The sequence below is a fragment of the Bombina bombina genome, chromosome 5 (genome assembly GCF_027579735.1).
Source record: "Bombina bombina isolate aBomBom1 chromosome 5, aBomBom1.pri, whole genome shotgun sequence".
Classification (NCBI taxonomy): Eukaryota; Metazoa; Chordata; class Amphibia; order Anura; family Bombinatoridae; genus Bombina; species Bombina bombina.
The window spans coordinates 380,802,711-380,821,387 of NC_069503.1; the positions used below are offsets into that span (position 1 = coordinate 380,802,711).

At 35.6% G+C, this 18,677-nt stretch overlaps 1 protein-coding gene across 3 annotated transcripts in view; it reads right to left on the minus strand.

The window, feature by feature from the left end:
* Window positions 1-18,677, minus strand: part of TBC1D5 (TBC1 domain family member 5) — a 1,730,009-nt gene that overhangs the window by 616,643 nt on the left and 1,094,689 nt on the right. For all 3 annotated transcript variants that reach the window (XM_053714215.1, XM_053714214.1, XM_053714216.1), the window contains 2 exons: window positions 11,963-12,065; window positions 1,023-1,111 (listed from right to left, as the gene is read on the minus strand). In XM_053714215.1, coding sequence (XP_053570190.1) covers window positions 1,023-1,111; window positions 11,963-12,065 — 192 coding nt within the window. The remainder of the gene's footprint in view (window positions 1-1,022; window positions 1,112-11,962; window positions 12,066-18,677) is intronic.

Consider the following 18,677-nt stretch of genomic DNA (forward strand, 5'->3'; position numbering starts at 1 on the left):
TGTACCTCAGCCTTCTGGAACACAGGAATACCCCTGTGGATGGATTCAAGTCTCCCTCACAATTGCTCATGAGTAGACGTCTACGTTCTATCCTGCCTACAACTGGCGAGCAACTGCAGCCTCAGGTAGCTGATCAAAAATGTGTGCGTGCCAAAAGAGAACATAAACAAGCTAAACAAAGACATTACTATAATCGCACTGCACAGCCTTTGTCCACATTGACACAAGAAAATACTATTCATTTTCAGCAAGCCAGTGGTCAATGGGTGCCTGCCACTATTCTGCAGACTGCAGACACACAAAGATCTTACCTCATTCGCACCAGCGATGATCAAGTTCTCTGTCACAACCAACGACACCTGATGGAAACTAAAGAACCGCAACTAGAAGCACATGAGCTAACCCTTGATATCCCAAGCACAACCACAAATACACCTGCAATCCCAGAACAACAGAAAGAAGACACTGACAACGCTGAAACATGCACAGCAGGATTTCAATTCACACGTTCTGGTTGTATGTTAAAACCTAGAAACATTCTGGACCTATGATATAAAATATAAATGTGATATTTTAAAATTTCATAAAAAGGGAGATGTAATGTTATTAACATGTCATGTGATGTGTTTGTTAATTTGCATACAGAATGTTGATTGGCTGTTGGTGTTTCTACCATATATAGTAACAAGTTTAGTTAGGATAATAAACAGTTAGTGACTAGATGAAGCTCTGAGTTATTTCTTGGTAAGACACTAATTTGAGTGACAACACAAGAACAATACAGCAGTGACCTTGCAACCCTTTCACTTTGGGAGTTGCTTGAACAGGCAGCATTAAATGTAATGCAAACCCCTCCAGCATTAAATGGTTGAAAAGAAGTTGTGAAGACATTGCTTTCATCTGCACCTTGACATTCTTTGATTTCATGCTGCAAAGTCACTATTAATTTTAACTATAAGAGCAAGCTTGTGCATATATTTTTTTCCCAAACAATTAAACACAAAATACTATAGTTTTGTTACCTTGGTTGTGCAGCTTCGCTGGCGTGTAAAAAAGCCTGGTGATCACAGTGCAAAATAAACAATATAGGGGCCAACAGTTCGTGCATTCCCTGGAAAGAAAAAAAAAATAATGATAGTGAATATAAAATGATGAGAAATGCACAGGTCAAGATTAGTTCTTGTCAACTAAAACACTAAAAATTCATTTTTTTCTGATAATATTTTAAGTTGACACATTTACCACAGAAGAAAATGAAATACACATTTACCGCTCATTATGCTTTACTTCATTAGTTTGAGATTATACAGGGAGTTAGTTTATGTTACGGGTAATGTACAGAGACAGGTTTAAATATTCTGCAGAGCTTTTTCTTCACAATATCATTGTTAAACTGCCTATTTAGTTTTCATTACCATTAATTTCGAAAGCTGCCATGGAAATATATTTGTTAAAGCACCATTATGCTATAAAGAAAAATTACACAAAGACAAAGAGATTCTCATGTTGTTTTTCTTCGGGTTATGTGTAAGCAAAATTATATCACTCTAGTTGCTGATTTCTAATGGCGAGAAATTAACAAATAAACTCTAGTGTGAGTTTTCTCATTCATTTTAAAGTACCTTGTAAAAGGAACATGATAGTAAAAATATACTGTATGTGTAAAAGTGTCAGGAATGATATATTAAACCAGGCCTCGAGAAGTGCCTTGCTTCTTCTGTTATTTCTATTTTACTATTTTTCAAACATAAAATAATATATAAGGTAAAAGCTTTCATTCTTTAAAACTATCCATCTGGCCGTCACCATTCTGTGCTCTGTGAAACCTTTGTATCATTAACAAAGTGCAGATGACATTTTAGTTTAAAAGAAACGCAAACATTTAAAATAGAATGACACCATGGGCACAACGTATGTTTATTGAAAATGATTATTTTAAAGGGACACAGGTAGACGGATGGAAATAGCTAATATTTTATATATTCAGGTAATAGCTGGGTAAACTGATTTATGTAGATATATGGGTCCCAGAAGGTAACAGGCTACCTCCACTTTCTTTAAATATCCCCTTCTGCCAGCATTAAATATGTTTCTACTGCACTTCTTCAGCTTGTAGAGCTTGATTTTTTTGCAAAGATAAAAATAATTATGAAACTTCAGTATAGCAAGTTTGATACTGCAGAATTCCAGTCACTTCAGAGCCTCTGTTAAAGGGGCAGTCTACTCAAGAATTGTTATAGTTTAAAAAGATAATCCCTTTATTACTCATTTCCCAGTTTTGCATAACCAACGTGGTTATATTAATACACTTTACCTCTGTGATTACCTTGTATCTAAGCCTTTGCAGACTGCCCCCTTATTTTAATTCTTTTGACAGACTTGCATTTAAGCCAATCAGTGCTGACTTATAAATAACTCCACGGGAGTGAGCACAATGTTATCTATAGGGCACACATGAACTAGTGTTGTCTAGCTTTGAAAAACTGTTAAAATGCACTGAAATAAGAGGCAGCCTTCAAGGGCTTAGAAATAAGCATATGAGCTTACCTAGGTTAAGCTTTCAACAAAGAATACCAAGGGAATAAAGCAAATATGATTATAAAAGTAAATTGGAAAGTTGTTTAAAATTGCATGCCCTTTAAGGCTGCATTAAGCCTATGTAGGGCCCCTACATCTAGGCCTACCAATATATAAGGATATCTCCTGTGCATACCCCCAGAAGATTAGAGACTAGGGCTATGCTATCCAGGGTCACCACCAACCTGCTTACAAATAATTTTTGTAGAACCTTGTGTTTTAAGCATCCTACTCTTTCATTTGTTTTCTGACCCTGAGGACAAACACTTTTGTGTAGCAAGTGTGTGATATAGTCCTGATGCAGTCAACACACATTTTGGATGCTTATTTCTTATTTTGAGTATTTATGGCTTTTATCAAGCTTTTTATATGCAAAATAGCAATATATTTGTATACTGTATTCTTCACAGAGCTAAGTGAAAGTAGTCTTCATACAGATATTCCAATACTCAAGGTTGTATTCCTGGCATTAAAAACATATAATTATCTCCTTTTTCTGCATCATATCCACAATCAGTCTAACAATATTTCTAAACCTTAGCAATGTTTGATTATGTAGCCTGTGGTATTCCCCAGCCATCCTGAAAGTTTTTAGCCTCAAGGCCAAGCTGTGTTAACACTGCCAGTAGAAGAAATTACACTCCCAGTGGGTTATAGTAGGGATAAGGTAATACATGTTAATTTTCAATTGTTCTCTCCAAGTATTGGTGATTGGTTTAGGTGCAGAAATAAGATAAAGAAGCAGGTATATTTACACAATGTGATAAAGTAATGAGATCCGATTATACCTACAAGCTCAACCCATTTTATTAGGTTGTGGCTTCAAAACACAAAATCAGCTAATTCATATACACAAATAAGCCTTAAAAAAGCAAATCTCATATTTTCTACTCTGCAGCTGGTAAAAAAAAGCAATTTGAAACACATTAAGAGATTTTTTTTTTTTATAGTAAACTGTCCCTTTAAAACCTCTTACTTTGAAGTGAAAATGATGCGTGTCCCATGCTCCTTGGCAATTAGTAAAGTGGTTTCTTGTCTAGGTCTCAGAACAAACACTCACAGAAAATATAAGGGCCCTGAGTTAGCAACAAATAGTTCTGACCTACTATTCTGCCAAACTAGAATAGTAGGTCAGAACTATGTTTTAAAACCATGATTTCATGGGTCAGACTACAGCCAGAAGAGTTGCCTTTTGTGTGTGTCAATTGATCTTTTTTTGACACAAAAAAAGAATCAAAATTGATTTTAACCCAAATGAGAATGCCAGCTACTTCTCTTGTAGAATTGTTGTGTACTCTCTAGTAAATAGCCACATCTTAAAGTACAGCTACCGCATAGCTGATTACAAGTCTTTCACAAACATTCAGCAATAACTTATTGTGATGCTACAATATGGTTGTTTCCCTACACCTTGGATGATAACTACATGTTAAAAATGTATTTTAAACAAATAATCTAATGAAAATATTTGTCAGTTTGCCAGATGCTAGAACATTGTTCTTGCTTATTAATAGTATTCTTGTTTTAAATTAAATAAATATACATTTGTATTCTGAAATCAGTGAAAATGATTCTTGAATAAGAATCATACAGAGGAAAAATAATAATGAAATATTATGAAATATTTCTGTTTATTACTTAATATTAAATAATATATTACTATATTATTATATGTTTATATGAATTTAAAAGACCAGTCAACACAGTAGATTTGCATAATCAACAAATGCAAGATAAGACAATGCATTAGCACTTAGTCTAAACTTCAAATGAGTAGTAGATTTTTTTTCTGACAATTTTAAAAAATGATGTCTTTTTCCACTCCCCCTGTCCCTTGTGACAGCCATCAGCCAATCACAAATGCATACACGTACCATGTGACAGCCATCAGCCATTCACAAATGCATACACACTTATTCTTGCACATGCTCAGTAGTAGATGGTGACTCAAAAAGTTTAAATATAAAAAGACTGTGCACATTTAGTTAATGGAAGTAAATTGGAAAGTTGTTTAAAATGGCATGCTGTATCTGAATAATGAAAGTTTAACTTTGATTGAGTGTCCCTTTAAAAGCTTCTATTATCTGCCATGAAACATTTTGTATCACAATAAAAGTATAAAATATTCATTCCAACTCTGAACTTGATATACATTTAAATATGGAGATGAAGTCCTATTTGGTCTTGGATTTCTAGAGACAATGCCGACACCCAGCTTTGTCCATATATTCAGGCAATCAGATGTAACAATAGCAATCAGAAATTGGACATATCGTTTTATTGACTTTGTTTTAGTCTATCCATCCACCAAATCATCCATCTATCTAAAGCCAAGAACCAGAGCCACAAGCCATAGGCCAAGGAAATATACAAATGTAATTCTGAGAGATAAAACTGCCTTACTATTTATATAAAAGTTGTTAATTGAAGTTTAATATTTATATTTTAATGAAGGCACAAGCTAACTTTTCATTAATCTAAAAACAAAACAAAGAAGTCTTTAAAAAATGTTGTCTCCAGAAAACATTTATAGTAAAAGACAACAAAACAGGTGAGGTAGAAAACCCTAACAAATCAATTTTGCTTTTTAATGTGGTCAGAAATTGGATGCTGAATGGTACCACTTAATGTAATTGCCTCAGACACACAATATCCAACCAGCAATATTTGTGGCACCATTCCGAACAATGTGTTCCCACAAAAACCCAAATTATTTGATCAGTAAAACAAGTTTTAACCTCTTAAGGACATATGACGGAATTTTTCCGTCATAAAACAATTGAGCAAACTGAAAGCTGTGTCCTTAAAGGGTTAAAGGCTGAAGCAATATTTTAGTATACAAGTGAGTGACGGTCATGATTAGATTAAAAACATTGTGACTGACAAAGGCGCTAGCATTTTAGGACTTCATCTGCCCTACTGCATTTCTTGACAGAACACTCCTAGTCAAGTAAACAGCTTTTTTTTTTTTTTTTTTGTAGAAAGCCTTAAGTATTCTATGAGCTGTTCTGAATTACAGCAATCCCTTCCTAGTTCCAAGACATACCTGCAGCCTGGTACCCACACTCCTGCTTTTGACCTACCTGGGTCTGTACTGCTGTCCTGTGCAACAGAGCTATTACAGTTTTATTGCTTTCTTCCTAGAGAAATACTGTACTGCTCCTAAAAGGTTTCCTGTTTTCACCTGAGCATGAATATATAAGTAAACTCTGCACCTGAACCCCTACAACTAAATTGTAGCATGTGCAATATTTCACAGTATATACATATATACATTTGTGTGATTGGCTAATGGCTGTCACATGATGCAGGAGGCTGAGGAAATGGAAGTATCTTTGGAATTTGTCAGAAAAAAATCTACTACTCATTTGAAGTGTTATTGCATTGTTTTTTATTATGCATTTCTTGTATATGCAATTCCACTGTATTTAATAATCATTGAATGCATACTGAAAAGTGTATTATAGAATTTTATATATGTTGTCCTTAAAAATGATTATCTGAATATGTGTAAATCAGAGAACAAATGAATGTTTGCAATATTTAGATCGCAACCACACATTATTTAAAGGGATATAATACTCATACGCTAAATCACTTGAAACTGATGCTGTATAGCTGTAAAAAGCTGACAGGAAAATATCACCTGAGCATCTCTATGTAAAAAAGGAAGATATTTTATCTCACAATTTCCTCAGCTCAGCAGAGTAAGTTTTGTGTAAAAATTTATACTCAGCTGCTCCCAGCTGCAGGTAAAAAAAAATAAAAAATGAAGAAATGAACAGCAGCCAATCAGCATCAGCAGTGCTGAGGTCATGAACTCTTTTACTGTGATCTCATGAGATTTGACTTAACTCATGAGATTTCATTGTTACACTGAATAGGGAAATAACATGAGAGTGCACGAGGCTCATCCTTTCAGCTGTCCCGGGACAGACATACTAATATGCTGCTTAAAAATCCTTTACAATGAGATGTGGCTACTGGGGAACTTTTGAGGTAAAATATCTTTCTTTTTTACATAGAGATGTTCAGGTGATATTTTCTAGTCAGCTTTTTACAGCTATACTGCATCACTTTCAAGTGTTTAAACATTTGGGTATTATGGCCCTTTAAACTTCAGATAAAACCAAAACCAAAAATGAATAAAACTATTGTATCATATCTAGGAAAATGCTACATGTTGGTCTGTACAAGAGAGAGAAGGGTCTGAAATTAACTCTATACTATTTAAATATACTTTTAATAATAAATAACTATTTACAAAGCCCATATTCAGTAGGTCATCCAGCTCACAAGGTAGAATATAGACATTAGTAGGCTGGGCGGCTGAGATATCTACCACTTGTGTTGCTAAATTTCACAATTACTAATGTAGACAACCATTTAAGGGCACTTGCTTTGAGAGAGACATGAGAACTACATGATAAAACTTTGGAATACACTATTGTTTAAAATTCTGTAATTCTGTACACTTACCCAATGCAGTCAATCAGACTGTACTCTAGAATGTATAGTCTCTTAAAAAACAATTATAACATTATGGGCAGGCTATAGTGAATGTACACAAAGTAGTAACAACACGTGAAAAACGTGGGTTGAAGAGTCAGGTGGTACCTAACTAACGGTGCCGAAGACTAGGTTGGAATTAAATTAAATAAAACTAAAGAAAATGGTGGAGGTAAATTATTCACTTTAAATTTGATCTTCCATTTAGCAACACAACATTTCTAATTAGAGTTTTTTTTTTTAACAGAATTGTAACCTCAACTTTCTTCAGGGACTATAATGTTTTTTTCTCTTTAAAAGGGCAACAAAATGTTGTGTGCACGTGTCATGGACACACACAATGACACAAACACACACACTAGATCTTTAAGAAAAAAAGTCTGACTAGAAGCAAACGTGCTACTTCAGCAAATAGCAAACTAAAAGCACTGCACTAAAGATGACATCCCCGGAAAAAAAAAAAGAGGTAAAGTTTTCTTTTTTGTCAACAGCCTGTAGGCTCACAAAATTGAACCTGTTCTTTATATGCCTGTGTTCATTTAGCCCACCAAGCAGTCTTTATTAAAGCTGAAGCATCAGGCAGTCAAAGTTCATTAATACCATTTATGTAATCTGTGCAGTTTCAATTAACTCAGCAAGACATTCTACTACATGATAACAGTCTCATTAATTCAATAAAATCCCATAACTATTAACAATATGGTCTATGTTAAACGGGGTGTCACCTAGTACAAAATAATAGCTTTAACAGCTTGTGAGGAGACTGAAGTTTTTCTTTTCCTTCAATGTTATCAAGTTAAATATTCATTCCTTATGCAGAAAGGTGTTATTTCTCTGTAAGGCATCTTCAAGATATCAAACCCAAGCAGGGGGTAATTAAGCTGTTTTAATTCTTACCCAGTAATAATATTACTTTCTAGTTCAGTAAATGACAGACTTTGTTTAAAATTATACACGGTTTCCCAGTCAAATGCTTGACATGCCCGGGGTGTAGTCACTTAACTCTGTGGGAATGGACACCGTTGAATAACTACGACCAAAAAAAATTATATACAAAAAATGCTCACCATTAATTTTTATTTGTCTTAACAATTTGTTTTTCAAATTGAAGTTAACATAGCTGGGGAATATCTGTTTCCTGACTTGTTTATTGCTCAGTTAACATAATTTGATTTTCACAAAGTTCTTTAGTGTCTTTTTCTTGTGTTCTTTTAAGAAAACTAATACGAAAAACAGCTATAACGTGAAAATGAGTATCTGCTAGCAGGATTCCTAAGATTCACCAAAACTTTGATAGCTGTGAATTTTAAAAAGATCCATGATTATTTGTTTTTCCCCAGTTCAGATCATCTCACTAATGAATATCTAAAGTTTTGCATTACTTTAAATCTTTCTTTTCAAACATCAGAAACAGAAAAAAACAGGTCTGTTCAAGGTTATGTTCAGTCAAATTCTCTTTCATACATTTAAGGGACATATTACTCAAAACATTTCTATCATGTATATGAAAGAGCAACAGTAAAACATATTCAAAATAGTTGTGCATGAAAACATTTTTTGAAGTCAAAATTTTAAATTTAATGTAAAACTAATATGACATATATGATTGTGTATAACTGATTGGTTTATTTAAAACAATTAGATGGAACAGAGAACATTTTCAAGTAATGTACCTTAGATAAACTTGTCAGTCTGCTAACATTAAAATTCAATTTTTGTAAAGCATTATGTAGATTTTCCAATTTAATATTTTTTGTTTCCAAATTATACAATGTAGTAGCAGACTGTATTTCCATATTAGACTTTGGAGATACTTTTGATAGTCATTTATTTGCACCTCTGGCATTTTATCTTGATCTTTTATGCCACTCCTGCAAATATATTATTTCTATCAATTTGATGCCACAAGTCATGAGGGCCCAACAAAAGAGTTCTCACATACCATGTATTTGAAAATTTATATGGGATTTATTCATAGAAAATGTTGTTGCACACACAAAAACAAACAAAAATAAATATATCTAAACTACAGATGGCCCTCACTCTAGGGGTGTGGACAGAATTAGAAATATAAAAATTATTATGACAAAACAAAATTAAATAACTTTCGTCCAAACTTGTAGAGAGAAGGAAACTTAGGAGTTTTCCAAACTGCCTCTCTGATAAAAGTTGAGAAGGTGATGAGTCTGTTTCCATTGCCTAGATAATAACTGCTCTTGCTGAATGAGCCCTTATGGCAAAAGAACTCCCTTTGAGAGCCACATTTTGGTAGTGCATTGTATTATTCTGCTTGAAATAGTAGTCCTATGTAAGACATTATTGTTGTGTTGTCTGAGTATCTACTATTTCTTTCCCCCTGAAAAAAAATTCTGAAAATGTTGTAATATCAAGGTTATTGTTCTGATCTTCAGAACGTTTAAAAGGCAGGATAGATTCTTCTAGACTCCTTTTTTCTTGTATATACTGATCTTGGTAGGCTGTTTCCTAGCCACTTTTCCTGGAGTCTATCCAGGAAGGCCTCTTCTGAGATTGTGGGCCAGAAGCCACTTACCTGAGAATTGCTTTACTTGTAGAATAATTAATTATTAGGAAAATTTGCTATTTTTTGCCATCTTGCTCAATTGACAATATTGATGACTGAAGACTGTTCCAAGAAAGACAATTTGCATAATTTCTCTCTGTGTTTCAAATTCAGTATGGACACTGGAGTAGTTATAATATTTTCTGTGTCTGTATATAAACTAAGCATCAAGGTAGTGGAGTATAAAACCCCTTTCTTCTGTTTTTGCATAATGAGTGGTACAGTACCTTTGTAAAAGTTATTGGAGGTGAGGACATGCCAAATGAAGCCTGGTAATGCTGAGCTATGGTACTACGTGTTTTACACTGGAATATGGAAATAGGTATCTTTAAGATGTATGGGAAGCAGAAACCGATTTACGGGAATAAACTTTAGGAGAGGTAAATGTAATTCAACCTTGAACATTTTTTTGCCATTAAAAACTTCTTCAGGAATGTCAGGTCTATTTGGAGGATCCAATCTAGACTTGTTACTGAAGTAGAGAAAGACTGCAATTGTCATTTTCTTAGCAAATTTACAATTGTTTGAAAACTTTTTATCAGATCAACCCTGCTAAAGCCAATTATGGACATAAATGTGGCAGGGCCTAGATTACAGAAAAAGGTGACAAAGCAAATAATGAAAGCATTCTGAAAATATGTTCTACTATGCATAATTAAACATTTTTATAATACATTATCAAGGCAATTTATATACTGACTAAACACTGCCTCCTGAGCTCAGAGTAAAGGGGTATACCTGTCAGTTTTCAGGCATTTAGAAGCATGGGCATCTGAACGAGGTTCTTCCTATCTGCAAGTATCGGAACTGGTTAGCTAAGGGAAAACCACTTTTTGAGACATACAGCAAGATCTTATGCCCTAGATTCATAATTGTAAAAGCGCCAAGCTGTAAAAGGTGAGACCATGTTTGAAAGTCATTGAAAATCACTTCACCTATATTTTCAAGTGTTGCATGAGATGTCCAGTACATGAGGAAGCAGAAATAATAATTGCAACCACAACACTTAGGAAACATGTTTATAATTGAAACATATTGACATGTTTGCTTTTGGTAAAATAGTGTGACTGGATAGAACAAAAGGTGTCTCCAGGGGCAGTCCAGGATGTTCTAGAGAAGTGTTCTGGATTTTTCACCTACACCCAGCACGCAGAATACATACATACTCTGTTGCCTCTGTGAAGTGTCTCTCTATTTCAAACCTGAAAAGGTTGTCTCATTTTTATTTTATTTCTTTTGAACTCTTTTCCCATTTACTTTTGTGCATAGGTTAGGGGTGGACTGTTTACAGATGGAGTGTTTTTAACTTGAATTAGTTTGCTCTTTAATGTTCTGAAGGCTTTTTGTGATGCCAGTATCCTTCACAATGGAACTATATGTCAAGAAGCAAAAGGTTATTTGATAGATGCTGCTCATTTGATTATATTGGAGGGCATATTACAACCAGTGGCTATGATGAGGGGCGGGTATAAATCTTTATGAATTCCACAATATTTATGTTGCTATGTTCTAGCATGTTTTTTTCTATGACATATTATTTTGACAAATGTGTTTTATTTAATCTAGGCTATTGTTTTTCTATATAATTTCACAAAAAAGTGTCTCCTTAATCCCTAATGTTTATTGTAGTTAAGAATCCCTATTGAAAAATGCATTTTTAAATGTGGGAATGGACCTTAGCTGACCCCCACAATCATATGTACACAATAACCCTAAGAAATCATAGAGATGGCCACCAAAGTTTGAGTGCAACAAGGAAGCCCAGTTGCCCCTGCTTGCAGCCACAGAAATCTGCCATAAAAGGAATCATCCAGGAGCCCAACCACCAGCTTGGGGTCTCAGCCTATCATATCATTCAGTAAATAATTGCAATCCATTGTAAGATTAGGTAGGAGACGAGATAAGAGGAGCATTGTGCTGTTGATTTTGCGATGGACAAAAATAATAATGAGGGCACTAGTAAGGTGAGCTACATTTATGACGGTAAAAGGGTAAAAGGGGAAAGCTCACTTCGGTCTATTCCCCTTCTGGGGTGAAGGGTTTACCCTGGTGAGAATTAGCAATATTTTCATTCTACAGCATAAATCCTTATTGTCTAGGAAAAAAAAGAATGTTTGTCTTTGTAAGATTTAAGATATTTATTCCAGGAAGTTAGTACAGAAATGTACTAAAGCACACACAGGGTACAGAGAACAGTTGCAGTTTTTGTTATATTTTTAATAATGATAATATCTCACATTTATTTCACAAATTATATCAGTAGCATGACACTTTCAATGTAAACACAAATCTTACCTGCTTATAAAGCAGATGTTCATTTTCTCTAGCATAACAGAACAGAACGTCGGTAAGGATTTTTCTCACATCGTCCTGCTGGAAAAACTGCATTTCTGGAAACCTAAAAAAAAAAAAAAGGTAAATGATTAGCAATATTCTTCCGTTAACACTGAATACAAAAAAGGAACAGAGTAAGGAATTGACCTAAAAATGGTGAAGCTCTACATTCTCATGCAGCATACATTCTTAAAAATAAATTAATATTAAAATACCTTATACTCCAAGAGGATTCAGTCTCGGACTATGTTTTATATTAAAATATCAACAGTACCTTTAAAAAGTATTTAGATACTTCAATAATTCTTGCATTTCAATGAAAAACAGTCTATGGTCCCCATTTATGAAGCAGTGTAATCAACATTTGGATCATTTCAGTGCAGACTTGCTCATGTGAGCCTGCACCCAAAAGGTATGGACTGCCTATATAACCACTGCTTTTTAGCAAGTCCAAAACTTCTGAGGTTGCAGACATCATAAATCTCAGATTATTTTGTTTTGGATGACTGACAGGCCCTGCTCTCAAACAATTGGCTGCACTAGGGAAGGAGGTGGGTTGCCAGAACAATTGCTTGTTTAATCTTAAATGGATATAATACCCATCTAGTAAAACACTTAAAAGTGATGCAGCATAACTGTAAAAAGCTGACAAGAAAACATCACCTGAACATCTCTATGTAAAAAGGGAAGATATTTTATCTCACAATTACCTCAGCTCACCAGAGTAAGTGCTGTGTGAACAGTTATACTTCAGCTGCTGTCCAGCTGCAAGTTGAAAAACAAAACAAAACAAAAACAATAGCCAATCGGCATCAGCAGTGCTGAGGTTATGCACTGCTTTGCTGTGATCTCATGAGATTTCACTGAAATCTTGTGAGGTTTCAAAATAAGCTTCCAAACTGCATAGGAAAATAATATGACTTGTGTCTGCACATGCCAGATGCACACCCCGTTGCAAGTCCTGGGACTAGCATCCTGATTGACTGTTTAAAGTCTCTGTGAATACTTTTTTATACATTTTTTTTTTCTTTACATAGAGATGTTTAGATGATATCTTCTAGTCAGCTTTTTACAACTATGCTGCATCACTATCAAGTGCTTCAACATTTGGGTATCATGTCCCTTTAAAAGGACAGTAAATGTTGGGAATACATATTTATGTAACATGACGATAGCCTTATGATTTATTTTCAGTTGTTAAATGCATATGTTCCTCCCAAAGTATACTTACTTCTATTATGAAGCTGTCTTCAGCAGGACTGCTTTTTTAAACAGCGCATCACAGGCTCACTGTCTAATAACAGTGAGCCTGATCACGCCAGTGAATTACAATCGTGTCCTAACTAAAGCTGCTGGCACTATCATTAGCCACATCACAAAGATACCGTATAGGCTGATTGGGTTCGTAAGATGTTTCTCATGGAAGGCTCGGATAAATTGAGGAGCATGCACATATTGGGCTGGTACCCAGGTTATTTCCGCTATGGAGTAACCGCTTCAAACCACCTGATACTGTAATTGTCTACCCTTATGTCTAGTATCCAGAAACTGACTAACTTCATACTCTGGATCCCTCTACAGGAGGAGGACTTCTAGAAAGTTGAAAAAATTGATTCTTGTAAAAGGGTTTGAGTAAGGACACATGAAACGTATTAGGAATACGAAGATGTTTAGGTAAACTTAATTTAAAGACCACATGGTTTACTTAGCTCAAAATACAAAATAAACCCTATAAATCTGGTACCTAACTTCAGAGAAGGCTGTTTGAGCTTAATATTTTTTTGTAAATAACCATACTAGCTGTTTCAAGCAAAGTCTGGGAGCAGGTCTTTGATGGCGATCAGAATTGTTCTTACGTCTATGAGAAGACTGGAGTAAAACCCCACCTATGGTTTTCCAATGCTTAGACAAAGTGATACTATATTAGCACCTGCGGGTACCTCAACCGTAGAAGAGTGGAATGGCAACACTTTAGGTTAGTACCCAAGAAAAACTGGGAAAGGAGAACATTTTAAAAAAGAATGCTATAGAGAATTGTGCGCCAGTTCAGCAAGAGGTAGCATCTCACTCCAGTTGTCATGTTCAACATTAACATAGGCTCTTAGGTATGTCTCATGTAACCAAATTACATTTTTAATAAAGGATAATACTAGACTTTGAGGCTTGAGAAGTGTTTTCATAGGAATGAAGTGTGTTTGTTTAGAGAATCAGTCGACAATCACCCAGATGACCATATTACCATTAGAGGCAGTCAGATTAACAATAAAATCTATACTTAGATGAGTCCATTGAGAATGTGAGACTGATAATGGTTGGAGTAAATCTTTAAGCACTAAAAGAGGTATGTTAATGACGGCAAAGACAGAACAGGCTATTACAAAGGCAGTGATATGTTGTTTCAAGGTAGGCCACAAATCGAGGTTCTAAATGTAGAGCAGTCTGTTTCACACTCGCATGTCTGGACACCTTATGTCCGTGAGCCAATTGCAATACTTCTTTACAAAGCTCCTTGGGTACATAGGAAGTATTAGGAGGAACTTGTAGATTAGAGGGGACCTGTGTTTGAGCAGTCAATACATTTATTTGCAAATCAGTGGAAAGATGTGCTATGTTGTGTTCAGTAGGTGTGATATGAGTAGGAATGGAATGTTGATCTTCACAGTGAAATTGGCAAGACAAGGCATCATATTTTTAGTTCCGGGAATATATGTGACAAAGAAATTAAAACAAAATAATGCCCATCGGGCCTGTCTATATAATAACAACAATAAGTAGCAGTAATAATAATAAGTAGAAGAAATACAAATAATACATTGTTATTATTATTATTATTATGAAGAAGAAAAGCAAAAATAGAAGAGTTTTAAGCCCAGGACCACGTCAAGTTCTTTTCCCTCCTGGGTCCATTTTGATTTTTTGTATGTGTCTATGGAAATTACATAAAGTCTGTGCACTCTTGTGTGTTTCTCAGTTTGTTTGATTGAAAGCATGCATTGTGTGACTGTATGTAGTGACCCAGGATGGAAGAAACCTTGATGTGATCCTGGGCTTAAATCATTTGGCTAAATGCAACTAACTCTTCAAGTTTTGCTTTTGAACCTGCTGAGTGATTGCAAGTGAGACTTTCTGGGTGATGTGCTTTGGGTTACCTGGGTGCTCTTTTGTGGTATTTGAAATACTCGCTGCTGACCTTTGGCTTGTTTATTCTCTTGCTCTCTGAATCTCCCTTAGAACCGTTGCCTTCTGAAATTGTTGCTGACCTGGCCTGACCGTGAGTTTGCAATAACCGTTTCGTGTTTTTATCCTGCCTGCCTGTATTTCTGTTAGCGTTATAAAGACTATCTACAACCTTCTTATTTGGGTCCATGTGCTTTCCTTGGCTGTGAAATTTCCTACCTCTCCCTTCATCTGAGGCTGGGATAACAAGACTACTGGCCAGGCAATTGGAGTGATAAGCTGGAGCTCTTTGCAGGAACTATAATTATACTTCTGTTTAAGGTAAAAATATTTATTTTCCTACTAGGCGATAAGCCTGCCCAGAGGGCAGTCTATGTTTAAAAACTACAACCCCCCCAAGCTAAAGTTAAAAGAAATAAAAAAATAAAATGACAGAAAAAAATAAACAAATGTATCCAAAATAAAAAAAATAAACCTAAACTAATACCCTTATAAAAATAAAAAATCCCCCCCAAAATTAAAAAAATTAAACCTAATCCCTATGAAAATAAAAAAGCCACCCCAAAATAAAAACACCGCCTTAATCTAATACTAAACTACCAATAGCCCTTAAAAGGGCCTTTTGTAGGGCATTGCCCTAAGATAAACAGCTATTTTACTGCCCTTAAAAGGGCAATCAGCTCTTTTTCAAGCCCCAAAAAAACCCTAATATAAAAAAAAACACCCCAAAAATTTAAATAAAAAAGCCAAAACCTAAGCCCAAAATAGGTACTCACTGTTCCTGAAGTCCAGCGGAGAAGGTCTTCTTCCAGACGGATCCATCATCTTCTATCTTCATCCGGAGTGAAGGCGGCACGGAGCGGAGGTGAGGAGCTGTGTTCCCGATGCCTGGATCCTCAGTGGCGGTCCTCAACGGCAGTGGTCATCGACGTCTGCGTTCCTTGGCCGCATGGAGGCTCCACTTTATCCGATGTCCGTTGTAGACTGAAGATTTAATGCAAGGTGCCACAATCAATTTGGGGTACCTTGCATTCCTATTGGCTGAAATTTTGAAATCAGCCAATAAGATTTAATTATCTCTCATCCTATTGGCTGATTTTAAAATATCTGGGAACACCGCTCCACGCCGCCATCGCTGTGGATGAAGATAGAAGATGATGACCCCGCCTGGAAGACCTTCTCCACCGAACTTCAGGAACCGTGAGTACCTATTTGGGGCTTAGTGTTAGTTGTTTTTTTGTATGTTGGGGGGGTGGTATTTTTAAGATTATGGCGCTGTAAAACAGCTGAATGCCCTTTTAAAGCAATGCCCATACAAATGCCCCTTTAGGGGCAATGGGTAGTTTAGGTTTTTTTAGTGTTGTTTTTTTTTATTTTGGGGGGTTTGGTGTGTGTGGGGGTTTTACTGTTAGGGGGTACTTGGTTTATTTTGAATGTAAAAGAGCTGATTTCTTTAGGGCAATGCCCTACAAAAAGCCCTTCTAAGGGCTATTGGTAGTTTATTCTTAGATTAGGGGGTGTTTTTATTTTGGGGTGGCTTTTTATTTTCATAGGGATTAGGTTTATTTTTTTATTTTGGATAATGTGGTTTATTATTTTGTGTAATGTTAGACTTTTTTATTTTCTGTAATTTTAGATTAGTTTAAACTTAGTTTTCTATATTTTTAAAGTAATATTAGGTTTTTTATTTTAATTGTAATTTAGGATTATTTTAATTTATGTAATGGGGTAAATTAAGGGGGTGTTAGGTTAGGGGGCTTAGTGATTAGTTATTTGCATTGTGGGGTTTGGTGGCTTAGGAGTTAATAGATTTATTAGGTTAATTAGCGATATGGGTTAATGGAGATTTAGGGATTAATAGATGTATTAGGTAGTTTGCGATGTTGGGGTTGGCGGATTTAGGGGTTAATAATTTTATTAGGTCTGCCTCGCCAGCCAACATTCCATTGATGATGCATGCACCGATGGACGCGTTATGAACGCGATTATAGTATAGATAGCCACTTTTTGGTAACATTTTTTTGTGTGCATTGTGCCTTTAATATACTTATTGTATTTCTCATTAAACAATTTATGCAGCTCCATTCCAAAACAGTTGAAAATAAAAAAGTCTATAATTTGTCCCAAGCTAGCTTATGCTGATTCACTTTATAAATCCTCAGTATGATAAAACCCATAACTCTGGAACTACTTTTGTTCATCTAACTACAAAAAAAGACTTTCAATTCCAAAGAGATATTCTCATAAAAGTTAAATCCATATAAGGATGTATATTATTTGTGGATTTTTAACAATAGCTGGGTGTTCACGTGATTTTATAAAAGGACTTTTAAACCCTGCAGAAAAGCCACACCGGACACTTCACATAGCTCTTCTAATGAACTGAATAAGAACCCATGAGGTAATTTACTGATGATAAAAAACAGAAATTTCTTAGCAAAAGTGCATTACTTTGCATAAGCAAATCAACTTCAGAGCAATCAACAACGATCAGGTGAATGCCACTCTGCAAAGGTTCTATATGTAAACAGATGTTTTTGGCTAAAAAGAGAATCAAGCTGAATGTGAGACTAATAAGAATATAAAAAGTAGGAGTTGTAAATTTGTTACATTATGTTTCCTTTGCTTATCATATGAAAAGTTGACATTGCAACAATCTTAAATGAGATTTAAGTTTTTGGTAGAAGCTTTTACTGTGCATGAGAAGCATATTTAGATATGTGCTATGCTCCAGACGTCATCTTAAAATGTGGTGTACATGTACACAGCAGCAACAATTTTGATAATATCTGTATATTTAAAAAAATAAAATAAAATGCTTTTTTTCTAAATTAAAAGGCGTTAAAAAAACATTCCCTTTAAAAAGGGAAAGCAGGGAGGTAGAGTTGATCGCCGAGCTAAACAGTCGCATAGTCTGTGAGCTCTGCGACTTTACATCCAAATTATCTACATATTTGGCCATAAAACACCAGGGAACTACCCTTCTGCACCTCAAACCCGGTATTCAACTACCCACACCGTTTCCCAGCCCCGGACCTGGGGTGGATCAGCAGATCAACAGATCCGGCAGCACTACCAAGCCGCGGCTGCGGCCTACTAAGGGACTCAGACCGGGATATAGAGGCAGATCACCATCTAAATTTCACTCATAACCTCACACCACTCCGGAGGGTCGGGGCTCCGCTCCGGAGATCAGAAAAGCTAGCATAAAACTAGATCTCCCACAGTCCTGTCATTAACGACTGGTAACCGGGAGTTCCAGGAACCTGTATTGTAGCCCCGTGAAATAGCGGCAGATCTGTTTGGGAATTGGGTCTTAAGGAAAGATCAACAGTTAATACTTGGTACTGTATCGTCCCATAGAAGCTACCAACCGGCATCCGTAAGGGCTTCTTGTCCACACACAGCCCTTGCACTTTTTGGCGCGATACACCACCATTTTTCCACTGAGCCTGCGAACCTCAGCACAGGTGCAGCAGTAGAGGCACTAACAAACAAA